Genomic DNA, 26,117 nt, shown 5'->3' on the forward strand with positions numbered 1-26,117 from the left:
ACAAGAAAAATATACAGAGGAAGACACTGTATACCTGAATTTATATCCCCAAATGGAGAAAAGGATTAGAGGGAGAGGCAGGTTACCTGTTACCAGGTTTACAAATCTCTGATCAGGGGCCTGAAGCAGGTCACAGAGAAATGAACAATGTGGCTCTGCGGACGATGCATTCCTTTCCTCAGCACTGTGTCAACTCAAGAACCTGTTCATAATTTTCCGTCATTCCATGAATCTGGCCTTCGGGGTGGTAGGTTATAACTTTAGAATAAAACGATTTAGAATAAAACGATTTAAAATCTCCAATGAATAGTCCAAAGTTTAAGGTTTTAAAGATGTATTTATTTAGTTCATAAGCAGCTCCCCCCACTACCCCCCAGTCTTCATCCAGGGAATTTTCCAGGACCACATCCTGCTCGCAGCTTCTTTTATTATCCAGACTGTATTGTGTTTCTTGCTGGAGTCCAAGCAATGGAAAACAAACGGACTCACGTCTGGGGGGAATCAAAGCAAAAGCAGCAAAACATGACACGTGAGAGGGAAAAACACAACGCCCGTCGCAGGAGGGCCGCAGCAGGGAGCACATGTCAGGAACTCGGCTCACGGGCGGCAGCAGCTATGCTGGCGTTTCTTTCTGCCTCGAGTTCAGAAACCAGCTGGACTATCTCGGGGTGACTGAACTTTCCTGCAAGGCAAGAAGACAGGGAACAAGGTGTTGACAAGGAAATCCATCCGTGCGTCCAGCTCGATCCCAGGCTTGGCTCCACCCCGTGACTCAGTCCAACCATTCCAGGTCCCGGAGAGGGGATCACTCAGAGCTGATGACCCCAGGGGCCACGGGGCACTGGGGATGAGAGCCCGACAAAGGAGTGGCCCATGAGGCAGAGCGAGGGGAAGCCACCCCGGGCAGCCTGAGTGCTCCCAGTGGGGGCCAGACGCTCACGGAGGACAGCAGCCAGAGCACTGAACGCAGCCCCTGCCCCTTCCGCACCTGCGGTTGGGAGGGACAAGGCACCTACATATAAAAAGACTAGCGGGAAGACAGACGGCCTAGGCCGTGCCCGGATGCAAACGTGCCTCATGCAGACACTTGTACACGACAGCCCACGGATCCGGGCTGTCCCCGCCACTCAGTGCTCCCAGATTTCTGCCCCAGGCAGCCACCAACCTACGAGCCACCTTGGGCTGAAAGTAGCTGGCCCAGGGGAATACCAAACTCACCATCTCTCCCCTGGTTTGGGGTTTTTTTTGCCAGTGCCTTTGTTTAACTCTGTTCAGTTACTCCCTATGCTCGGCCTCCTCTGAACGTTCCCTTCACTTGTTTTTCCTGAGGTCTGGCTCACCCTGAGGACACGGCTCTCCCCGCAGCCCTGTCACACAGTGGCTCTTGTCCCTGGGCCTGGGTCTGCCCTCCGAGCTCCCCGCTGCCTCCAGGCTGCCCTCTGCCCCGTTCTGGAAAGGTCAAGCTATCACGACTATTCCCACCGTCCTACCAAAGTGGCTCCCATCAAGGACGCAGACTTAGCTGCATGCGGCTGAATCTGCGGACACCTAACTCCCCCCATCCTCCCCCTCCTCCCCATCTAGCGGCAACTCCACTGTTTTACAGGTGCCCAGACCAAAATCCTCGGACGTCTCTCATAAACACCCCCCCACAATCCTGTCCACCTTCATCCTCAGGATATATCCAGAATCTGACTAGTCCTTCCTTTCTCTACCACTACCATCCTGGCTCAAAGCACTATCATTTCTCACTAGGATACACCAATGGCCCCCAGCTGGTCTCCCTGCTTCCAGCCCACATGACCCTTCCAAGACACAAGTCAGATCACACTGGCCCTGTGGTCCACCTTCTCCAGGGGCTCCCCATCTCACCCAGAGCACAGGCCAACCTCCTGAGCTGGCCGCCGGGCCTCAGCCCACTTCTCCGTGACCCTCTCTTCTCCTCTACCCCCACCAGCCACACTGGCCTCCATGCTGTTCCTCCATACAACAGAGTTTCAAAAAGAAAAAGAAAAAAAAAAAAAAAAAAGCCTTAAGTGGTGATTGAATTAGAAAAATAAAAATGTTATCAAACTAAATGTTATCAAACTAAAGCCTTTAAGTCCCCTTCAAAATCCTCAGAAGCCTGTCACCTGGCTCAGTGGGTAGAGCGTGCAACTCTGGATCTTGGGGTCGTGAGTTCGAGCCCCACGCTGGGGTATCGTCTACTTAAAAAAATAAATCTTCGAGGGTCACAGTGTACATCTTCCTCTCTCCCTAACGAAGCTTGTTTTTTCTTCAAGCGTTATTGGGATGACTAAGAAACCACTCCTTACACCAGTTGCATTACTCACAATTATTAATTTCCTAATAGAGGCGTGCACCACCGTGGAAAGCAAAGTGAATTTTCATCTCAACTCAGTGGCGGGCACATCACCTTCTTTCTCAGCTCGTTTCTTCCTCGATAAGATGTGGAGTTTGAACCAGAGGACCCTTCAGGCTCCCACATTTTTTTGATTCTTCTAGTAGTTTCACGTTTCATTTTTTTCTTTTTCATTGTGAGTGTGCCAAAGTGGAAGATGACCGTGTCAAAATGCAAAGCACCACGCAAACATGACTGGTACTTTATAGTTACGTTATTGGTGACGTATGCTATCTGGGAACCCAGCCGGTGCCTACGATGGGTTGGCAAACCTTTTCTGCAGAGAGTGAGACAGTAAATACTTCAGGCTCTGTGACCTATGCGGTCTGTGTTGCCAACTACTCAGTTCTACTCGATTCTGTTGCTGTGGTTTAAAAGCAGTAGAGACAACACACAGAGAATGAGTGTGGCTCTTTCAATAAAACTGTACCTACACAAACAAGCAGCAGCCCAGCCTGGCCATAGTCTGCTGCTCCCTCGTTCACAATGCTCTTCTATTTAACTGAGGTCAAATACTTCTGAGCACCACCTGTATCAAAGACAGAGGAGACTAACCTGGTCTTGGCCCCCAAACAGCTTACTCTGGGGTAGGGTGAGCTACTGGGGGTTTTGGGAAGGGCCCTAACAAGGAACACTGTTATGGAGAAGGCAAGTCAGACTGTCACGACCCTATGGCAAGTTCTGGACCAAACGCAGATTGAGCGACTAGAAGGGAACGCCTGCCTAATTTCGACAGGGAGGATTAGAAAAGGAGACCGGGGAGGCGAGTGGCCGCAGACTGCAGAGCCTTTTGGCCACTCCAAAGTGTCAAGGTCTTACTTTTTAGGAAGGGGAAAGCCAGAGAAGTTTAACAGATGGAGGTGTGATAAGACCTGTGTCTGCAGACACGCAGGACAGACACGGACGGTGAGCCTGGCTGGCCGAGTTAGGAGGTAACGACCACCATCCAATGCAGGAGTGACCGGGGCCTTGTCTGAGGCAGAGGCAGGGGGCTGGAGAAGAGGGAAGGGAAATCGAATCAACCTCCCAACCATGTGCATCGTATTCTGAAGCACAGCCTGTGGGCCAGGGGCCCTGCAAGATCCGGAGAGGTCCCAGATGGGCGCCCTCGGGCCGTGCTCTCAGGGGAGCCGGGGCCCGGGAGACACGGAGCTGTGCTCAGGCAGCAGCCCGTGCCTCTGCAGCGCGCTCAGCCTCTCTGGAGGCTCTCTGGGGGCTCAGAAGGGAGACAGCGAAGGCCCACTGCCCGGTATTATTCCAGCTACGTCATAGGAGCCAACCCCCTGGATCTTCAAATGCCCCCATAAAGTAGATTCTGTAGTTATCCTTATTTTTGTTTTTATTTTATTTTTAAATAAAGATTGTATTTATTTATTCATGAGAGATACACAGAGAGAGGCAGAGACACAGGCAGAAGGAGACGCAGGCTCCATGTGGGGAGCCCAATGCAGGACTCGATCCTGGGTCTCCAGGATCACGCCCTGGGCCGAAGGCGGCGCTAAACTGCTGAGCCACCCGGGCTGCCTGTTATCCTTATTTTTAAAAGATTTTTTAAATTTAACGTAATCTCTATACCCAACATGGGGCTCAAACTTACGACCCTGAGATCAAGAGTTGCATGCTCTACCGATGGAGCCAGCGGGCGCCCCTAGAATTAGCCTTATTTTAAAAATACAGGAACTAAGGCCCAGAGCGAGGTCAAGTCATTAGCTGGAGGTTACATGGGTTGTATGTGGCAGAACCAGAACCAGCTGGGCTCCAGGGCGTGCTAGGAAGCACCATACGGACAATGGTGGCCTCGATGGTGTGGGGTTCTCTACTTTTACATATTTTTCTACCTCCGTCTTTCATGACTTGGCTTCTGTAAAGCACTTCCATCTACATTCTCTCTGTCTCTCTCTCATCTCATCTCAAAATCCACCTATGACTCAAGTAGGGTAAGCCTTATGGTTTCTGTTTTCCAGAGAGGCCAGGAGGCCGCCCGAGGGCACACAGGCAGGTGTCGACGTGAACCTGGCTCGCTGCTCAGGCCCCAGGGTGGTGACGCTCTCACCACCAGGCACCAGACTGCCTCCCACCATGAAGCCCACCATCTCCCTCTTAGGTGCTCCATGGGAAAGTGTCATTGGACGGCACCAACAGCGGATCTCACGAAGGCGACATCAGCCACCATGCTAAGGGTCAGCCCAGCTACGATGGTGTTTACTGAAAACAGCACAGAGTACCTGCCGTGGAATCAAAGAAGTCCTGCAGCCTCCCAGGTTTGTTCTCAGCGTCTTCATACTCAGATGCCTGCAGGATCATCTCACATTGGTCCAGCTGCTTCACGAATTTAGCTTCTGCGCTAGATTGGTTCTCATACTCCTGAGTAAAGGCACAATGAGAGCAACATGATGAGAGCGGCAGGGCAGGCATTCCAGAAGATTCTTATTCTGGTCCTGAAGTCAGAGTCACAGCTAAGGGAACATTCTGTACTGGCCAGCCCTCCCGACCACACGCAAACCCTCCAGAGATACGCTCGTCTGTGCCTCCCCCTTACTATCAGCACCCCGCGCAAGGATGAGCTGGTGATTCCGTGGAGTCCCCCAGATGCCTCGAAAGTCTCATCTGTTCATAGCGACACTCCCGACATTTTTCTTCCCATCTGGGACCTTGTCTTCCTTTCAGGATCATTATTACTCCTTCCACCTGAGTCATGGATGTCTTTTTAACTTCAAGCTACTATTTCATCTCCTGCTTCTCCAATGATTTCCCTCCTAGTTCAGAAGGGCCAGGTTTCCTTTTCCTTTTTAAATGTCCTTTTGAATGTCTAGCCTTCTCATTGAATTTGGGCTGCCCCTTTACACTGGAAATCTCTGTCCTTGCTTTCCAAACAGAGAATATTTCACCAAGTCCCCCTGGGTCGTGATTCTGGAGGACACGGCCAGGATCTGTGGGTTCTATGTGCAATGGCCTGTGTGCACGCACGTGTTGGTGACAGGGAAGTGGTGAAGGCCATGGATGGGGAGCAGCTTTTTTACCTTTCCTCTTGCTTTTGGTCCCTCTCCCCTCAGTGCAAGCCTGAAACAAAAAGCTACAGGAGGGCTGCTTCTTAGAGTGTGACACATGTCACATAACTGCAAGTCCCAATTAATACTATATAGAATCGTTTTTCTATTAAGACCAAAGTGTTCCCAACTGGCTTCCCTGCAAAGCTCTCATTTGTAATTCCACCCCAGATGTGTTTGGATAATGAACCTGTCATGCTTTCTTGGCAGGGGGATGTGATGTGAATCACTTAAGGTTTCTCGGTTTTTATTAGATGCCTTATTCTTATAAAGGCAGCTATATGGATTTTGATAGAGCTGAAAATTGTACAGGGAAATCGTTTCAATATGAAACCAAATACATTTTGTTTCATTTCAAAGGCACTTAAAAATAATTGCTTTTATTTAAACGCTTATTCACATTTATAATTATATATTTATATTTAATAAATTCAAGTCCATTGCTCAACAAAGAAGTGGAATATACTCTATGCATAGCAGTCCAGGATTTTTCTCTATTCAAAGTGAGAAAAAAAAGATTTCAAGACCATTAGGAAATGACCACACACTGTATAACAAATTCCAGTGAAATTACATGTTTCTTTTAAAAATATAAATTGTTGGGTTTTTCCTCAAAAAATAATGGTACAGGCATCTCCCAATTTCATTTTCCACCAGTGAGGCAGCACCAGGAAAACAGTGTGGCCAATAGGGTTCTAGAAGTAAGATGACCCCACGGATCTTTGGGGAATGTACTGCAAGTGGTTTCTCATGACAGGATGCAGAAACAATGGCAGGAGCAAGAGGAGAGAGAAGAGGCTGAAGGGGGGAGGACGAGCCTTGCAGTTTGTGATCAAGGGTTTCAGCTCCTCCGGCAGCTACTGGACATCACTGAAAGGTTTCAGGCCAGAAGGGTCATGATCAGATTTGCACTGTGGAAAGATCATTCTACCTTCAGAGTGGAAAAGAGTAGACTGGAAGGAGAGAAATCAGGCTCTGAGACTGTAGCAGCAGAGAAGCCAGGAGAATCTGTCTGGGCCTCATCTCGTGGCAATGAAGATGTGACAAGTGGGAGGATCTGAGAACCACTAAGGAGGAAGAAGTGAACCAAAATGTGAACAGGAACAAAAGAAAGAGCTGAAAATGACATTCTTGTTTCTGGCATGCATAACTCAAGAGGGAGCAGAGGGGGGAAAGGGGCCTCCAAAACTGACCGAGCAAAGAGACAATAGAACCAAAACCTAATGAACAGCATTTATAACAAAACTATGTGACATAGCATTACCACGCATCGCCTCCAGCCCCAAGCCCTGGCTTCAATCAGCAGGAGCAACAGGGCATCTGATGGATCCGAGACTAGGAGAACCTCCCAACAACCAACAGGGGTGCTGCACTAGCTGCTGGTGCAAGCCCAGCCCTGGTGGGTGCACCAGCCTGACCTGCTCTGCTGGGGCTCCCCCCGCCGGGACAGGGGGCCCCCAGGAAGAGAAACTGCTGGAGGTGGAACCAAAATTGAGTAGGGTGAAGGTAACAAGAAGAAAAGAAAAAGTCCAGATAGAAGTGAGGAAAGAGGGGCACCTGGGTGGCTCAGTGGCCTTCAGCTCAGGGTGTGATCCCTGGGTCCTGGGATTGAGCCCCGCATCGGGTTCCCCAGAGAGCCTGCTTCTCCCTCTGTCTCTCTCTCGGTGTCTCTCATGAATAAATAAAATAAAATCTTTACCTCCCCCCCAAAAAAAAGTGCAGAAAGAAGACAAAACCAGGGAAATCTCTGAAAGCAAGCCACCATACAATTTAACACCACATTTAAAAACGAAACAGATGAGGAAGCTCTGTGAAATTCAAAAAAGTTATCTGGGGGCGCCTGACTCAGTTGGTTAAACATCTGACTCTTGGTTTCAGCTCAGGTCATGATCTCAGGGTGGTATGATTGCGCCCTGCGTCGGGTTCCACACTCAGTGCAGAATCAGCTCAAGATACTCTCTCCCCCTCCCCTCTCAAATAAATCTCAAAAAAAAAAAAAGTTATCTGAACCAAGTTTTGTTCCAAAAGTTCAGGAATACTGATTAGGTATCAGAATGAGCAATAAAAAAAGATCAGAGGTCAGATCTCATACAAGCCTACCAGAAGATAAAGAGAACAAGGAACAAAATGACATCTCTACAGGTGATTCACATCAGAAAGACATTCTTAATTTTTTTTAAAGGACCAAATCTGTAAGAAAACTACTTCAAAAAGAACTATAAGATGCTAAGCAAATGGGAAGACATGAAAGAACCATATAAAAAACATCAGAGATAAAAGACAAAGTCATTTTCATAGTGAAGGCTAAGCAAATACACAGGGACTTTTAAATATGATAAATAGTAGCTTAAGAGAAATGGAAATTGAAAAGGAAGTTAGGTTTAAAAGTTTAAAAGTCAAAAAGAAATGAAGATAATTTAAAGGATCCGAGGGAAGGTGACAAATATTCAAAAAGGCAAAGAAGAACCAACACACAGAGATGTTGGAGTTTTGGAGGAAAAAAAAAAAGAAACCAAAGTGAAAGAAAAACTATATTCAAAAACATTTTCTTGAAATTAAAATTTCTTTTTTTTTTTATATTGAAAACACACACCAAGTAGCTAAGGATACTAACCCAGAAGGACCAACACCAAGACACATTCTAATAAAATCATATCTATGAAAAAAGTCCTTTGGACACCTATGCAGAGAGAGCATCTGACATATAAGGGAAATAAAATTATCATCAGACTTTGACGATAACGCTTTGTGACCAAAGAGAACGGGAGTAATGTACTGACCTTGCAGTGTAGAGAACAGAGACAAGACTTAGAGCATATTGTTCCTGTGAGCCCTTCTTGAAGAATCTACAAGAGAACAAGTTTCAGCCAGCCCAAACGACCAGGAAACCTGCCAAAAGGACTGGGAGTGAGCATCAAAGGTGCTTGCAGAACTAAGACTCAACGAGGTATAAGAAACAGTATATAATAGTTCAATGTTCTGACAATCTAAAGTACAATCTAGATAGAGTACAACTATTAAAAAAATACAGGAAGAAAACAGGACAGGAAAAACAATTTTTTAAAAGATTTATTTCTTGAAGAGAGAGAGTGTGGCAGAGAGAAAGAGAGAGCGAGCACGAGCAGGGAGGAGGAGTAGAGAGAGGAGGAGAAGCAGATCCCCCCCACCCTGCGCAGGGAGCCTGATGCAGTGATGCGGTATTCGATCCCAGGACCCTGAGCTGAAGGCAGACGCTTCACCAGCTGAGCCACCCAGACAAAACAATTTTTTAGACTGTTTTCAGTACCTGGAATTGATGATGGTGGCATATACACAATTGTTATCCTGAGACATGTATGTGTATAGCAAAGGACCAAGCCTACACAGTCAGGATTCCTTGAGAGGAAGAAAGGACAATATAGAAGAGGGTAAGACACACCATAAAGGAGGTTAATAAGTAAACCCCGTGCAGTACTGTATTCGAATTGGAAATGTCACCATGAACCCACGAGGCGTACACACAGATACCCTAGCTATCCCAGCTCTGTCCAGTAAAAAGCATAAAGACCATACCCAACTCAGCAGCAGCCAGGACCCCCGAGCGCACACTGTGGTCTTGAAGTAGCGCTGCCTACTGACACAAGGAGGCCAACCGGGACATCTGGCCAAAGTGTGTTCGAGATGAATGAGGCTGGACTATCCTGTCATTCCCATCATCGAGGAAGCAACGACCAAAGTCAAGCATGATTCCCTCATCTTTCCGATAGGAGCTGCAATCAAAGACTAGATGACCAAGAGGCCTCTGCTAATACAATTATTTCAACTACTAAATGAAAACGAGATAAACACACGGGTATTTTACAATTGTGCAGCCCGAAAGGATGAAGGGACGTTAAGCATCGAGAAACCCCAGCCATTCTGTGGCTCATGATGAAAGAATCCAACAGCATCTACAGTTTTGCCAGAAAAATCCAACATGAGTCTGATCCAGCCTCTGGATCCCAGTGCACCAATCTGCACAAAGTAGAACACAGGGACATGCCCTGCATCGTGAGTGTGCAACTGGCAAAACCCAGGCTTTGGACAACTCTGCGAGCCAGATGGTCTGGATTCTTCAACAGATAATTTGCAAGAAAAAGAAAGAGGTGGGGTGGGCATCAGGAGCAGAGAAGGAACTGTGGATTAAAGGAGATTCCAGGGGCGCCTGGGTGGCTCCATGGTTGAGCGTCTGCCTTCAGCTCAGGTCTTGACTCCAGCTCAGGTTGTGATCCTGGGGTCCTGGGATCAAGTCCCACATCAGGCTCCTGCAGGGAGCCTGCTTCTCCCTCGGCCTATGTCTCTGTCTCTCTCTCTCTGGGTCTCTCATGAATAAATAAAATCTTTAAAAATAATAATAGTGAAAATAAAGGGGATTCAAAAGGTATATGAAACTTTAAAAAAAATGGGCAGGATTGAACTAAAATGTCTTGGACGACCGCTTGAGTGATAAAACCATAAAGAAGGTGAGGCTGTGCCTGTGAACATCAGCGGTTGCCTTTGGAGGAAGGGAGGGCCTGGGCTTGGCCTGGGCATGGGAAAGGGCTTCTGGGCCGAGGGACCCTGATGCCAGATGGCAGTTACGAGGCCGTTATCCTTCCGGTAACTCACCTGCCATACACAGGTGTTGGTGTCCTTTCCTGTGCTTTATTTTTCTATAAGACAGTTTTAAAAATAATAAAAATGGTTGAAAAAAATGAGGATGCGATGAACCTACTGAGTAGGCTATTTAGGTGGTGCTGTCCGTTAGGCTGTGGGAGTCTAAGTCCGGAGCCCAGGGGGGTGACTCCCAGGAGAACACACGGCACCGTCAGAAGGTGACCAGTGAAGCCCGGGAGGAGCGCGTAGGGACAAGGCCAAGGCCAGGCCCTGGGAAGGGAACCTGGGCTCGGACCAAGTCAGCCGAGGAAGAGGAACCCGCGCACAAACTCAAGAAAGAGGAGCCAGACACTTGATGTCACGAGCACCGGGCGTTACACGCAAGTGAGGAGCCACTAACCTCTACCTCCGAAACTAGTAATACGCCCTCTGTGAATGAATCGAATTTAAATTTAAAAAATAAAAAATAAAAATTTAAAAAAGGAAAATAAGAGCCAGAAAGGGACAAAGAAAATCAGGAAGGTACAATGTCACAGCCCTGAGGGATGAGAGAGCTTCACCAATGCGCAGCCACAGGTGTCAGGGGCACCGGGCAGAGAGGGCAAGGGCCTTGGGGACAGTGGGGGAGGCCGTCAGCCTGGGGAGGCCGAGAACGGAGGGGGGTAATGTGGTATCCAGGGACGTTTATTTCAAAATAAGGTAGGGAAACACCCTTCCAGAGGCTGAGAAAGTTCCCATCTGGACGCTTGTATTTCCCATGGAAGGAGGCAAGATTACCTGCCATAAAGTTGGGGGAGGAGAGGCCAACTGGTGAGTGAGGAGAGGGAGGGACAGCAGATGTGGGGCCCCTGAGGGGGTGCTGCGGGCCTGGGTGCAAGTCTAGGCCCTCCTGGGGGGACCAGCAAGGAGGGGGGCCAGCAGGCCCCTGCAGCAGCCCTCTGCAGCCCCCAGCTGAGACTGGGGAACACAAGGGGCCGAAATGGCTGGGACTGGGGTTCTGTGGAGCAACACAAGAGGGAGTTCAAGCAGCAGAGAGACACAAGTCTGGGTCCCTAAAGGGAAGGAAGGGACAAGGAGGCCACAAGCCTCCTCCCTCTTCCTTGGGGAGGGGTAGGCCCCACGAAGCCTTACAGGAAGTTTCTGTCTGGAACCTTCCACTGGCTCGCCTCCCAGGGACTCTCCCTCCGGGACCCAGGATCCTCCTGTTGCTCTGCAACCCACTCCCCAGTAACACACTGCGCCTCAACTACAAAGTATCCTTTGTAGGGAGACTTTTTTAAAGGGTGCCTTTAAAAAAAAAAAAAAAGATTTTATTTATTTATTTATGAGACACAGAGAGAGAAAGAGGCAGAGACACAGACAGAGGGAGAAGCAGGCTCCATGCAGGGAGCCCAACGTGGGACTTGATCCCGGGACCCCGGGGTCACACCCTGAGTTGAAGGCAGATGCTCCATCCCTAAGCCCCCCAGGCACCCCTAAAAGGGCATCCTTAACCCACTGTGTCTCCAACTGGCTGAGCTTCGGGTGACATGGAGAGAAGCTGCCGTGTGGGAAAGGCTCCCAGGCCAGGCGGGGTGCCAGGCGTTCTGCACGGGGAGCTCCTGCTTTGCCTTGGGACTCACCAGGATGGTTCTTTCAACTGAAAGGCAGGTGGTGGGGGGGACATCTTTCTGTGATACTCGGGAGAAAAATGAAAATGTTTTCTCTTGACTTGCTGAAATCTGATTTCGCACTTCCATGACAAAGATAAATTATAATCAAGGATGTTTAATTGCATTAAAGAGACATGACCCTGGGGGCCGACAGCTATTTATAGCAGTGAACAGCTATGATTAACATTTTAGGAATCAATCAACTGGCATTTTCTATGTAACTGGTACTTAATTCTAAGTTTCCTGGATACAGAAGGACCATATTTTCTTAAACCCAAAGCAGAACATACAGACTGGAGACCGGAAGGATACAGCCTACCATGCGTCAGGCAATACTCCGAGTGCTTTACATGTATGCATTAATTCGACTGCCATTCGACCTATAAGATAGGTATGTGTGCTATTACTGTTGCCATTTTATAGTCGAGGATATTGAGGCGCACAGAGGTTCAGTAAGTTGCCCAAGATCACGCTGGCAGTAAACAGGGTATGTGAATCCTGGAAATTGGATATTGAAGTCCACGTACTAACACCGAACATGAATTATAAAAACGCAGAAGTGAAAATGAGTCTGTATACAGGGTTGCACAGTGTTCTCCAAAAATCTTGATGTCTACCTGGAATCCAGGAATGTGATCTTATAAGGTCTTTACAGACGTAATCAGATTAAGATAAGGTCATACTGGATTAGGATGGGCCCTAACCCAATCAATGACTGGTGTCCTTATAAGAGGAAAAATCTGGGTGCAGATACAGACCCAGGGAGAACACCACCTGACTACAGAGGCTCAGGTTGGAGCGATGTGTCTATAAAGGAGTGCCAAAGCTAGAAGATGCCATAAACAAAGAAACAAACAAACAAACAAATAAATAGAAATAAAAACCGAAGAGGCATCTACCAGAAGCCAAGCAGAGGCAAGAAAGGACCCTTCCCTGGAGCCTTCAGAATATGGCCCTGCCGACACCTTGATTTTGGACTTCTAGTCTCCAGAACTGTGAGACAATAGATTTCTGTTGTCTAAAGCCATCCAAATTTCTGCAAATTGTTACAGCAGTGCCAGGACACCAAGAGTCTCTTACTACAAATAAGTAACCGGCGAGGTGTCCTAAACATGGTAAAACGGTAAATGCTTGCTCAGTGAACCACCACACCACATCACCATATGAAGACAATGTTGAACTAGGAGGGAGGTGTTGTCACCTGGCACCTAAGAGACCCTGGGCAAGGTACTGCTCCTTAAGCCCTGTCTTCTTGTCTGTAAACTAAAGGAGTTGGACACAGGTTTTCTTCCAGTTTTAAATTTACAAAATTTTAACAGACACAGGAAAGAATCAGAGACAGAATACAGAGATGATTTTAAAATAGATAAGAATACAGTAAAGTAGCCACTACATAGTACCAGAGGTATCAGAGAGAGAGGGAAAACAGAGCTACGGAGAGACAGAGAATTAGTTTTCTGGGGCTGCTATAAAAAGAACCACAAATAGGGGCTTAGGGAACAGAAATTTATTGTCTTATAACTCTGGAGGCTACAAGTCAGAGATCAAGGTGTTGGCAGGACTGGTTCCTTCCAAGAGCTGTGAGAAAGAATCTGCCCCAGGCCCTTTTCCTTGCCTTATAGACGGCTTCCCTCATGTTCACATGGTGCTCCCCAATACATATCTGTGTCCGACTTCCCCCTCCTTTTTTTTTTTTTTTTTAAGATTTTATTTATTTTTTTATGAGAGACACAGAGAGAGAGGCAGAGATGCAGGCATGTAGGGAGCCCGATGCGGGACTCGATCCAGAGATTCCGGGGTCACGACCTGAGCCAAAGGTAGGCACCCAACTGCTGAGCCACCCAGGCATCCCTCCGACTTCCCCTTTTTATAAGGACACTAGTCATACTGGATTAGGACCCACCCTAATGATCCCCTTTTGAAGTGGTTACCTCTGTGTAAATCCTATCTCCCCCCCAAATTTTTTGATCCTATCTCAAAAAGAAAAACTCTCTGCAGTTACCATTTCCTATTTAGAGAAGACGTGAAATGATATATTTCCAAAAAATAAAAATTAAAAGAATTAAAAAAATTAAAATTAAAAGAATTTTAAAAAATTAAAAATTTAAAGAATTTAAAAAAGAATTTAAAAAAGGATATACTTCAAGATGAACAAAGTCTGAAATATAATGATTAAAAAAAAGAAACCTCCTTCACAGTACCCATAAAGAAGTCCTGTAAATTCATGCAACAAGTATTTATTGCCTAATTGTGTATTATATTTTACTAAATATTGAGAATAAACTATGGAATGGAGCAAGAAAAAAAAATCCTATCTCCAAATAAGGTCTTATTGGGAGGTACAATGTGAATTTTAGGGGGACACAATTCAATCCACACTAGAAAGAGAGGAGGGGAGGGGACTATCTTCTGAGAACCGCCCAAAGCTAGGCCTTTGTGTCAGAAGATACTGTGGGCTCTGAAAAAACATGTATTGTGGAGAGTGACACTCTCGTTCTTGAAATAGAGTCTTTAATAAGCACAGGACGGGGAGAAATGGTCAAAGAAATTAGGGGCAAGTCTAATGTCTAACACTCTCTTTACAAAATAATACTCAATATTAGGGATGTACATTTTTTTTCAAATATCTAAATAAACTTATATACACTCGTGCCCACCAGCATGGGCACACGTCCATACTCATACGGAGACTTAAATAAGTGCTCAGTCTGTGCCTCCGGGGCCCTGGTGACCTTACCTCTTGACCTGAAGCAGCTACTGCGTTCATAGGGGTGTACGTGCTGGTAAAGGCGTTTAAGAGCCAAGCATACTATTCTCTGCGAATCAATTTCTATACTTATGTCTGAAAAATGCGCTGCTGCTTATATGTACATTCATCTGTGCCCTCGGGCTCTTCATAGGAACAGGAGCTCCCAACCCTTCCGGAGCATGCAAAGATGACGTTCGTGTCAGAGAGTAAAGAAGCTCACAGTTTTCCTCCTGGGCACCAAGCAACATCCCACAGGATCACCAACAAAGCAATTTGATTCCTTGCTCTCTTCTTTTAATTAAGCTCTAGGCCGCCAGGCAGCAACAATTCTCAAGGACAGTCGCATACCAAGGCGGCCAGCTGTGCACCTGTCCTGAGATCTTGGACTTTTACAAGATCATAAAACTGTCACTCGTTTTGGGGTTATTGAGTCTCTTCGTGCTCTGTATTTTATGGTTTGTTCGTTTTTTGTTTTTTTCCCAAATCCAAAGTCTTTCTGTAATGTTTTCACTTGGAAGCTAGTTAATGAAATCAGAGAAGATTTTACAGTGAATTTCAAGTCAATTAATTTTTGTAAAGTAGATTTTGCAGTAAGCTTTTTTTAGCCGGTTGTTGGTGGCTAACTGAGAAAATAATGTAAGAGATAATGCCACTGTGTTTACGATAATTCGGCAACACAAGGGAACCAATTCTTATAAAAGGTTTTCGAATTACGCAAGTCCCTCCTTAAAGACATGAGATTAGTTTCGTAAACTCAGGGACTTTTTTTTTCTTTCAATGTACGGCGTGCAACCCAACTCCACTCCATTATTCCTCAATTCACCGTGTTCCAGAAGTTCCCTTGAAAGTACATTCTTTGGCACAAGGGGCTCTTGTCCCTGAAGCAACCGTGTTATACCTGGTAACAGAAACCACCTGAGCCAGGCTCCAGCTAGACACCAGGCATATTTTGCCAAATTTAATTATCACAATTATTCGGCCAGGCAGGCATTAACGGCTCATGATACTTTACCTTAAACCCTGTTTCAGTTTTCAGCATCTTTTTAATTTAGGAAAATAATATGGTATGTAGAGTACGTATTACGGAGAAGTCCTAGTGGGGCCTAGGGCAGACTCAGCTGCCGAACAGATGAATATTTCTAACATCAAAGCATATTGATTTTTATACCACGAGGGACAGGTCAGAGTGGGGGACAGCCTGAACAGCCTCCTGTGGACTCCGGTAAGATCCTGCTGTGTGTCGTCAAGTTAGAGCAGGTGTTTTTGTTTTGTTTTGTTTAAACTGACTCCCTGAACTTCGCAGACTCCCTAACTGTGGCTAAGGGCCTGTGGAGCTTATTATTCTCATGTTCTGGGAGCAACAAGCCAACTAGAGCCAGGTACCTGACCCAAGGGAGGTGGGATTCACATCCAGGTCTGTCTGGCAGCAAGGCCTGCTCCCTGCATCACAGCCTCCTACTGCCTCCCGAGGGAAGGACGCTTCTTCCATCCCCGAACCCAGCGACGCCCCAGAAAGCACAGCACACCACAGAATCCGGCCACTGGGTAAACAGGCCATCTCAGGAGAAACGTGCATTCAGGGGTCGACCCCGACACTTCCCTACCTGGCCCTGGGTCTTCCCAAGTCAAGGGAAGGCCTGACCCAGCATGCCAGGCAGTGGGAAGGGAACTCTGGAGGCTCTGAGGCTCAGGGGAGAGCAAGGCTGGGTGGTGGGGGGACCTGAAGACTTGGAAGGAAAGGAGGAGGATCAGCATTGGAAGGCAGCACGGGGGAGTAGGGATGGGAGGGAACCCTGGAAAGTAAGCGTGTGAGGTGAAGATCTTCGAGGCTAGGGAGCAGGGTCTGGGGGCTCAAGCGAACAAGGGCCAGAGTGGACCGCAGGGGAAGGGAGAGCAGTGGGGGCACAATGGCTTTCTTTGCTCTCTCCACTCTTCTGCCCTTTCCATCCAGCCAAGTGGCCTCCTGGTCTGCTGTGCAGCACTGGGAAGGGAGGGAGCACCCACAGGGCCCAGGCTCTGGCCTGGCATCACGGCCGCACTTCACCTGGCCCCAACTCGACTCCAAACAAGTCTTCAGACTTTCCTAGGTGGACAACAGACTCGGAGAGGGGAATACGCCCAAGGTCCAAGCCAGGGCATGGTGAGGGCCCACGTTCTTCCCAAGGACCAGAAATGGGTGGGTGGGTGTGGGGTGGGCAGGAGAGCTGGGGGGGTGGGGGCGGGTAACAGCAAAGCGACAGGAAATCCAGGGGGCTGTGGAGTCCAGATCTGTGCCAGGCACTGTGGTGTCCAGGGAAATGGGGACATTAGGAGGGAGAAAATTTTCTTTTAGCCATGAGCAATTCCTGCGGCAGCCAGGAGGCGAGAAACAGACACCCAGGGGAACCGACTAAGCTGGGGACTGCCCGTCAGGGTGCCCTAGGCCACCCGAAACCTTGGTGAGCCATGTACAGTCAATCACAACACAAAAAGGTCAAAAAGCCACGCGTCCCACATACTTACTTCCCAAAGTTCATAAAGTTCCTTCCTGAGATCCTCGGGGAGGAGCTGGCTTAGCTGCTTCATGGCCTCCTGGAATAGCAAACAGTTCTTGGGATCATGAGCACATTTACCTCGTTAACAGCCCCCCTAAGAAGGCGAGAAACGGGGCTCAACCGCTTACAAACGGCAGCTGAGTGCCCGACACCCCCCCCAAAGGGCAGCTGAGTGCCCGACCAGCTCGCGGCTCCCAAGGCGGCGGTGGGCGCAGGTGAGGGAGTCAGTGTCAGGCCCCAGCGCTTCGCCCAGCGTCCACCCTGCGGCCTGCGGCACGCCGGGCCCCGGACCCCAGACCCCGGCCACCCGCCAGGACCCTGGCCACCCACCCGGACCCCGGCCTCCCGCCAGGACCCCGGCCACCCACCCGGATCCCAGACCCCGGCCACCCGCCAGGACCCCGGCCACCCACCCGGACCCCGGCCTCCCGCCAGGACCCTGGCCACCCACCCAGATCCCGGATCCCGGCCACCAGCCACCCACCCGGCTCCGGGGGGCTGTGCGCCCATCGCAGGCGACGGGAGCGAGGCGGGGGTCGGCGTCTGGCGGGAGGACCACAGGGGCCCCGTGCATTTCCAACACAGACACGCGGAGGCCCAGGGGGCCTGAGCGGGGCAGAGGCGCCACCCGCGTGGCAAAGCTCGGGAACGCTCTGCACACCATCGCCCTCGCTTCCTACTGTCAACGTTCTGCCAAGGGACACGAAGCACGGAGCGCAGGGCGCTTACTGGCCTACGGACAGGGCCGGCCTGAGTCTCCCGTGGGCTGAGGATGCACAGGCGGGCAGGGGCAGGGGGAGGGCGGGGCAGGGAGAGGGGCAGGGAGAGGGGCAGGGGAGGGGGAGGAGAGGGACAGGGGGAGGGGATGGGGCAGGGGCGGGGCAGGGGGAGGGAGGGGATGGGGCAGGGGTGGGGCAGGGACAGGGGGAGGGGATGGGGCAGGGACGCGGCAGGGACAGGGGAGGGGGAGGGGGCGGGCAGGGGGAGGGGCAGGCCAGGTGCAAGGGGATGGGGCGGGGGAAGGGCAGGGGAGGGAGAGGGGCAGGGGAGGCAAAGGGACAGGGGGTGGGGCAGGGGCAGGAGGAGGGGGAGGGGAAGGGCGGGCAGGAGGAGAAGGAGGGGAGGGACAGGACAAGGGGAGGGGATGGGGCAGGGACGGAGCAGGGCAGGGACAGGGGGAGCGGGCGGGGGAAGGGGGAGGGCACGGGAGAGAAGGAGCATGGGGAGGGAGAAGGGCAGGGAAGGGGCAGGGGCAGGAGAAGGGGGAAGGGCAGCGGAGGGGCAAGGGCAGTGGGCGGGACAGGGGCAGGGGCCGCACCACCCAGGGCATATGTAAGCTGTCCCTCGCCCTCCCTCTGCAGACTTGTCCAGGGGTGGGGACCTCGCACCTTGCACTTCCCAGGGTGGGGACCTCGCACCTCGCACATCCCGGGGTAGGGACCTTGCACCTCACACGTCCCGGGGTGAGGACCTCGCACCTTGCACCTTGCACGTCCCGGAGTGGGGACCTCACACCTCGCACGTCTGGGGGTGGGGACCTCCCACCTCGCACATCCCAGGGTAGGGACCTTGCACGTCCCGGGGTGGGGACCTCACACCTCGCATATCCCGGGGTGGGGACCTCGCACCTCGCACGTCTGGGGATGGGGACCTCGCACCTCGCACATCCTGGGGTAGGGACCTCGCACCTCACATGTCCTGGGGTGGGGACCTCGCACCTCGCACGTCCCGGGGTGAGGACCTCGCACCTCGCACCTCGCACGTCCTGGGGTGGGGACCTCGCACCTCACACGTCTGGGGGGTGAGGACCTCGCACCTCACACGTCCCGGGGTGAGGACCTCGCACCTCGCACATCCGGGGGTGAGGACCTTGCACCTCGCACGTCCCGGGGTGGGCACCTCGCACCTTGCATGTCCCGGCGGGGGGACCCCAATGGGCGTGCGTCAGGCAGAGCTCGCAGGCCTTTCCCCAAGGAGCTGAAAACAGGTGCGCGTCATCCGCTCGCCCTGCCTGGCCTCCCGCCCTCTCCTGCACACGCAGGCCCCGTGGCCAGTCGGTGGGCAGTGGACCCACTGGGCCAGGATCTCTGCGGCCACACAGCTCACAGCCGCCACCCGCGGGCCATCTGCATGATTTGTCTAGCAGACGTTAGGGGGGAAAATGTCACCAGCCACTTCAGAGCAAACCGCAATGGCCAGTGTCACCAGGCTGCCCTCCTAAGTGCAGTCACAGCCTGGGCGGCCTGTGGCTCCAGACCGCCCGCAGTGGTGTCAGACGGGCCGTGTTTGGTGTCTGCGTCCTCCCCGGTTTCCTTTTCATCAACGGCGGTCAAACACTTCGAGAAAATCCTTGCACTTCCAAAAGTTAAAGATGTCTTTACAAACGGATCGTCTTTCCCGACGTTATTCCAGAGACAAGCATCTGTCTGTTGCTTTTGTTTGAAAAGAATGAACTAATGTGTATTCGCAGGTATATGAAAATCTCCACGCTGGGGTGACTTTATTCCTTTTGGGTGTCGCACCAGGCACCGAACACAGTGACTGGCGCCTGGCCTGACCACCGAGCAGGGAACGGACCCGCCACCCATCGTGCCAGATACTCTATTTCTACAAAGGTAGCGTGCGGCTGAAATCAACTTTTTGGGGATCACACCGGATTATGACTTACGGGCAAAGCGCCTGTTGATGAAAACCATCACGTCCTTTAAAAAGAACAGGTAAGGAATATGTTGTTGGTCTCTTCTTAAAAACCCGACATGGATTTTCTGGATCTATACTCTTTTTGCCGCCATTGGTTTGATAGGATCAGATGGCCTTTCGAGACCTGTTAGGTAGTCGACGTTTCGAGATTCTGTTTGGCAAGACACGCTGCACAACCGTGCCTACGTGTTTTACACGAACCGTCAGAAAACGACTTTGCCAAATCCCGGGGTCCACGGCTGCCCTCCGGGCAGAGAGCCCTGCCCCGGCCTCTTCCTCTCTGTGGGGTTTCTCGCCTTGTCCACAGGGACCCAGGGTGCTCACGTTCCTCGCTGCCAGCACGTGGACAATCTGCCCCAAGTCCTGAGCTGGGTCTGCCTCAGCCAACGTCCTGGGGCGGTTTTGTGCAGGCAGGAGGCACCCAGAAGGCATCCTGCACCCTCTCCTGAGGCCGAGCAGTATGGGACCTCTCTGCACACCTGGGTCCCGTGGTGTCTGAGGCCCGACCCACCGAGGACTGGGGGTCAGACCCTGAGCAAGTTACGTGGCCTTGTGGCCTTCGGGCTTCACCTCTGTAAAATGGGGTCAATGGTGGCATCTCCCTGGAAGGGCTGGCGTGAGGATCAAAGAGGTGACCGATCCGGAGCTCATGCCCTGGGGCCCCTCATCTACACTCTACTCATCGTCCGCTACCTTTTTCAGTTTCCCTATTTTACCACATTCACTCCCCCAATAAAAGCTGGGTTCTTCTCCTTTTAACCTCATGGTCCTTCAGCGACCTTCAGGCAACTCGCACCCCGCAGACACACACCGTCAGTGATCCTGCCTCCACGCACATGACCTGCTGCTGCTGCAGCCCGGCCTCGGGGCCCTGATGCTCCCCACGAGGCGTCACTCGCCAGCTCGGGTTATAACATAAAAGTCTGTCTTTTCTTGCTTAGGATGAGGATCAGACAACAGTCGTGCTTTGGCCCTAAATTCTCTCTGCCAGGCCCTCGTTTCCCTTTGCTCTCGCTACCTCCTCTCCTCCCCGACAATCAGCCTTGAGCCAAGGAACCCTCACTTAATTATCTTACTGCACGGTTCAGACCTCCAAGTCTAGCTCACAAACGCCGCCTGCATAAAGAGTTGTTCACCTTCCAGACCTTTCTCTCTGTTCCCAAATCCTAACACGTGGCAGGAAGAGGCAAGGGGGGTATCAACACTCTTTCAGGCCTTTGGTTTCCTGTCTTGGAACCTGCGCGAGTCCTCACGATGCTTCCCCTGTCCCACCAAGTCCCCCGGGACACCCAGGAGGTACGAGGAGGCCCGAGAAGTTCTCATCACTGCCAGGATGGTGGGTCCCTCTGTCCGGGGCCCCACCAGGCCCCTCCGTGAGGTGTCACTGGCCAGGCCTCACTCCTGTCCAGACAGTAGCCAGTCTTCCCTCATCTTCACAGGCTGAGGAGCCTGCCCACGGACTCTCTCTTTTTTTTTTTTTTTTTTCCAAAAGGCTCTGACTTGCTCCTCTGTAGAGGAAGCCTCAAATTCATTATGAGCCTTCATGGGGCCAGTTGGTCTTCTCACTCTGTGTGTCACTTTATGGTCTCCAAGGACCCTCTGGTACTTCACTGCACCACGTCTTCTCCACAAAGTCCAGATTTATCCTTGAAAAAAACCATCACGCATCCTGAAATGAGCTGTATGATTAGGGAGTTTTGTCCTCATCCCTTTCTTCTACGTCGGGGCGCCACTCAACACCCTCTGGGCCGGGGCTAATTCTTCCTGCCACTCAGGATCTTGAACTAACTGGGTCTTGCATTCATTCTGCCAATCGGTCTAGGGCCTCTTTATTCACCAAGAGTCTAGACTCCTACAGAGAAGCATTTCCTCAGCTTTCTCCCTTTTACCGGCTGTCGTGATGCGGAGCCTGTATTCTGGGTCTGTACATTGGCAGGAAGAACACACTCCTTACACCGTTTCCCTTGTTCCCATAATGTCAGAATTCCTAAAGTGGTGTTCCTCATGCATCTTCTCGTCTCTGGAGGGATAAAAGTCCTGCTGCCTACGGAACGGCCGTCTCCCCCAGCTCTGAGAACAGCTATTCAAGCCCACCTTCCCTGTTAAACCATTTTGATGAAGGATCCAGCCACTTAGCAATTTAGGACCAATGTCCTATAATAAAAGTACCTTGCAATAATCCCTGAATTGAGAAGCAGCTATTCAACATTTAAAAAAAAAAAAAAAAAAAGCGAAACAAAAACAAAACACCTTCTTGGATTTTCCAACTTCTGTGTCAAATATGTCTTCCTCGTTGGCCCTGGGCTCTGGATTTAGAGCCCAAACTGATGCTGATTTACTTTTTTTTTTTGATGTTCATTTCCTACTATTACAAATGTTTTTCTTCTAACCAATACGCTAAAGGACTAATTGGAAACTCACAAGTAACTATAATAATTATTATATTTGGGATTTGCAGAACTTTCCTCCAAAGAGCTCAGCCAGCCTGGAGAATTCTTTCAAGTTCTAGCAACTGCCCTCGTGCTAATGAAAGCCATACTATCCATGTCCGTATGCACGAGAACAGCAGCCAGCAGCTTCCTGACCCGGTGTCCCACGAGGCAGGCAGCAGGCGTAGTTTCCTGATCTTGTGTTAAACAAGGTTGAGAACAACCCACACCAGTGCTCTGCTCACTTCTGGAAATCCCTGCTTCTAGAAGCCAAGGCTGTAAGCCACCCAGAAGAGAGTAAGCACCAACAACGGATTCCTCAACACCCTGGGGTGACTCCGCCTCACCAGTCCTACCGGTCCACTCCGAGGCTCTTTTGTCCTGACCTCTGTGCCACCTAACCAGCTGCCTGTCCCACGAGATCCATCTGAACGTTCTCCAGCCCAGGCCCTCAAACCCTACAAATATCCTCCCCTGATTTCCCCTTTCTGAGTCACTATCAAAACTCTGTCAACAGTTTTGCATCAGGTCTAATCAACAGCTCTGCGTCACCAACGGGTCCCTCTGGTGGTCCCCTGCGGAGCAAACAGCACTGACCTCTTCTCGCCTATGCTTTTCTTCCTTGGGGATGTTATCCGCTGGTGCTATGTCCCCCACGATGCTCTCTGCCATATCATGAACCAGGGCTAGGCGTACACATCTGGCCAGGCGAGAAATGGTGAACGACCACACAGGGTTAGATTCACTGCCAGGACCTTCTCCTTTACCTGTGAAGCTGCAATTTCCTTTCCCCCTCCAACCTCACGGGGTGTTTTAATGCAGTACTTTCTAGAGTAACTCTATCCCCCTCGCCCACAACAGCTCCGATTTGAAACTGCTCGTTAATATTCAACACCGTAATACATGAATGCAGGAGAAACGGTTAGCATGCATTTTTTTTTTTTTTTTAATGACCAGTTTTTCAAATATCACTTTAAAAGGTTGATGACTTCAGATGACAAAGCCAGGAGGAGAGGATCTGGTCATAGCATTTACTTCCTGATACAAAATTCAGAAACAATCATTTCCCCAGTATGCTAGCCAGATGTCAACATGAGGCTCCTCACAGAGAGATGCGTGCACTAGGGCAGTTGTGGTTCCAAACCCAGCAACCACTCATACACTGTGTGATCTTTGCCAAGCTACTTAATTTCTTTCAAGGCTCCAATCTGTCAGCCTTCATTTTATCAGCTGTAAAAAAGGAATAGTAGGGGACACCAGGTGGCTCAGCGGTTGAGTTGAGCGTCTGCCTTTGGCTCAGGGTGTGATCCCGGGGTCCCGGGATCAAGTCCCACATGGGGCTCCTTGCATGGAGCTTGCTTCTCCTTCCTCTGCCTGTGTCTCTGCCTCTCTTTGTGTCTCTCATGAATAAATAAACGAAATATTTTTTTTTAAAAAAAGGAACAGTAATACGTCATACGGTTGGCATAAAAACTCAGTTTGATAATGTGTGTTCCTGGCACCATGTTGATCAATAAGCAAATGCCTATGGTTACCGGTGATAATGATTAATGATGAGGATAATCACTGTCAAAGTAACAAAGGCAGGTCATGATATAAATGCCCCCGAGGGCCAGTCTGTTTCACGTGTCCACTATGTCGTAGGCAGTTCACAAGACTGTCTCATCCTCAGCCTGTCTCTGTCATCCAGTTCAAACCTCCAGCTACTCTCAGGTTCGTTATCTCTATCTGACATCACATTCGTCTTGTACTTTTTGCCAAAAATCCCACTTCCACACCATCTACAGAGTAACAGGGCTCCTCAACTCTAATGAACCTTCGCTACCATCAAACTGACGATTTATGACGTATCGTTTCCAAAACATAGCCTTAATTTCCTACCACCAGGGCTTTGGTGGCTATACCCTCCTCTCTGCACTCTGTGCCCTCTCCTTTACCAAGTCAACTCTTCAGAGCTCACCTGAGATTCCACTCTCTCTATGAAGATCAGCCAAGGACACCTGCTCTCTTCTACTAAACTCTTTTCTTAAACTCTTAATTTTTTTTTTAAAAAGTAATCCCCAAAGGCAATGTGGGGCTCGAACTCATGGCCCCAAGGTCAAGAGCCACATGCTCAACCGACAGAGCCAGCCAGGTGCTCCAACCTTGCCATCTTTTGAATATAACTTCTTCTGTGCTTTTTTATAGAAGCCAGTTGGGACCTGTGTCCTTCATGGGAGATTTACCTACTGTCCTATGTTGCTAGGAAACTTTGTCCTGTGCTCACAAAACCTTTTAAACACTTGTTGACTTTAAAAGGAGATACCTCTTTCTCAGCTACGTCTTGCACATACCCTTCCGAAAAATCACCTCACAAACAGGTGATAGTGTTCATGAAAGGGGCTAGACTAAGGCACAGAATGTACTAACACAATGACAGGATTTGAGACTTACCACACTCACTCTCGGGCCTGGAAATCCTAATATCACACTTAGGTCTGCTGGAGACCAAGGCAGGCTTTATCACTTGCCAAAAGAAAACCAGAATGTAGTTTATAACTGAAGCAATCAACACATTTAATTCCCCTTCCTACCCCCTGAACCTGTATGGGTCGCCGCAAATAGTCTCTCATTTATTTTCTCTAAGTAACCTCCGAGAATTAGATACAGGCCTCGGTCACCAGAAGCGGTGCCGAACCCACAGACCTGCAGTCCTAACAGGTGTCAGCGTCCACGGCAGCTTACCTGTCCTTGTTAAGGTGTTCATCTTTGGTCACCAGAGCCATAACTGCCATTCGGTACATGTGATCCGATACACTCTCCGGCCTCTCGACGCTTCTGTATACCCAGCCCGTCCGGGGGACTCTCTGATGAAAAGAGAGAAAAAAGTTGATAAAAATAAATATTTAACGTGTCTGCTGTGCTCTTCGAGAGAAATCTACGGAGTAGGGTACAGAAGTAGTGTGATGGTTTCAGAAAGTATTACAGGAGGCCTCACCAACCGAATGGTCCACATCTGGAATCAAATAAGCCAGTGGGGTCAGAGAAGGAGAAAGAGGAGGGGGGGGTGAGTAAAAATAAAAATACAAAATACAAAAAGAGAAAGAGGAGAGGGAGAAATAATTCACATGTAAACGCTGCAAGAGTCCAGCAGTCCTGTTACTCCGTGTTACTGGGATGGGAATTATGGGCCATACAGGAGTTCTTCAGACATTAAAAATAAAACTGTAAAGTACTGCGTTTCTCGGAACTCCAAGAGTTGGGACTTCTTGCATTTAAAGAGGCAGAACGAACGGGGCCTGTGGGGAAAGCTGCGAACCTAAGGAGCCACAGGCTTGCAGATTTGGAAGCGCAGAGGAGAGGAGCCTTTCTGGGGCTCCTGCTGCCCCCCGCGGGCTGCGGCGCGGCTGCGGGCGGAGGGGGCGCCTCGGGGCACCCCAACCCCACCCCCGCCCGGGCTCGCCCCGACACCCGGACCCCGCGCCGCCCCGGCCCCGCGGGGAGGGGGAGGCCCGCAGGCCCGGGAGGGGGGGAGGGGGGGAGGGGTGCAGCCTCCGCGGGCTGGAGCCCCCCGCGCCCCCGGCCCGCCGCTCACCTTGAGCTGCCCCACCTGCCGCAGGAACCGCAGCAGCGCCGCCGCCGACCCCGACCCCGACCCCGACCCCGAGGCCATGCGTCCCGGCGCGCCGCGGGCCGGAGCTCCTCCCCCCCTCCTCCTCCCTCTCCGGCTTCTTCGCCTCTTCCCTCCTGACTCCTCCCCCTCCCTCCGGCTCTGGCCTCCTCCCTCCGTCTGTCTCCTCCCTGTCCTCCTCCCTCCCAGTCTTTCTCTTCCCCTCCTGACTCCTCCCCCCTTATGACTCCTCCCCCTCCTCTCTCCTCCTCCTCCCTCCACCCTCCCCTCCTGACTCCTCCCCCTCCTTTCTCCTCTCCCTCCTCTCTCTCCTCCTTCCTCTTCCCTCCCCTTCCTGACTCCTCCCCCTCCCTCCGTCTCCTCCCTCCTTCCTCTCCCCTC

General features: G+C 50.5%; 1 protein-coding gene across 1 annotated transcript; it reads right to left on the reverse strand.

The window, feature by feature from the left end:
* Window positions 1-317: 317 nt before the first annotated feature.
* Window positions 318-25,898, reverse strand: HDDC2 (HD domain containing 2). The gene is made up of 6 exons (XM_072832975.1): window positions 25,701-25,898; window positions 24,851-24,972; window positions 22,724-22,826; window positions 16,966-17,034; window positions 4,627-4,765; window positions 318-682 (listed from the first exon to the last, which is right to left on the reverse strand). Exons 1-6 carry the CDS (start codon window positions 25,776-25,778, stop codon window positions 585-587), a joined length of 609 nt encoding a protein of 202 aa, XP_072689076.1. The 5' UTR covers window positions 25,779-25,898; the 3' UTR covers window positions 318-584.
* Between the last annotated feature and the right edge of the window lie 219 nt (window positions 25,899-26,117).

Source organism: Canis lupus, chromosome 1 (genome assembly GCF_048164855.1).
Source record: "Canis lupus baileyi chromosome 1, mCanLup2.hap1, whole genome shotgun sequence".
Lineage (NCBI taxonomy): Eukaryota > Metazoa > Chordata > Mammalia > Carnivora > Canidae > Canis > Canis lupus.

Coding starts and splice junctions, on each gene's coding strand:
- HDDC2 (XM_072832975.1), bottom strand. CDS start 25,778: ATGGCCTCGGGGTCGGGGTCGGGGTCGGGGTCGGCGGCGGCGCTGCTG. Junction 22,827..24,850: donor GAACACCTTAACAAGGACAG/GTAAGCTGCCGT, acceptor TCGCCTGGCCAG/ATGTGTACGCCTAGCCCTGG. Junction 683..4,626: donor CTTCTTTGATTCCACGGCAG/GTACTCTGTGCT, acceptor CTTGCCTTGCAG/GAAAGTTCAGTCACCCCGAG.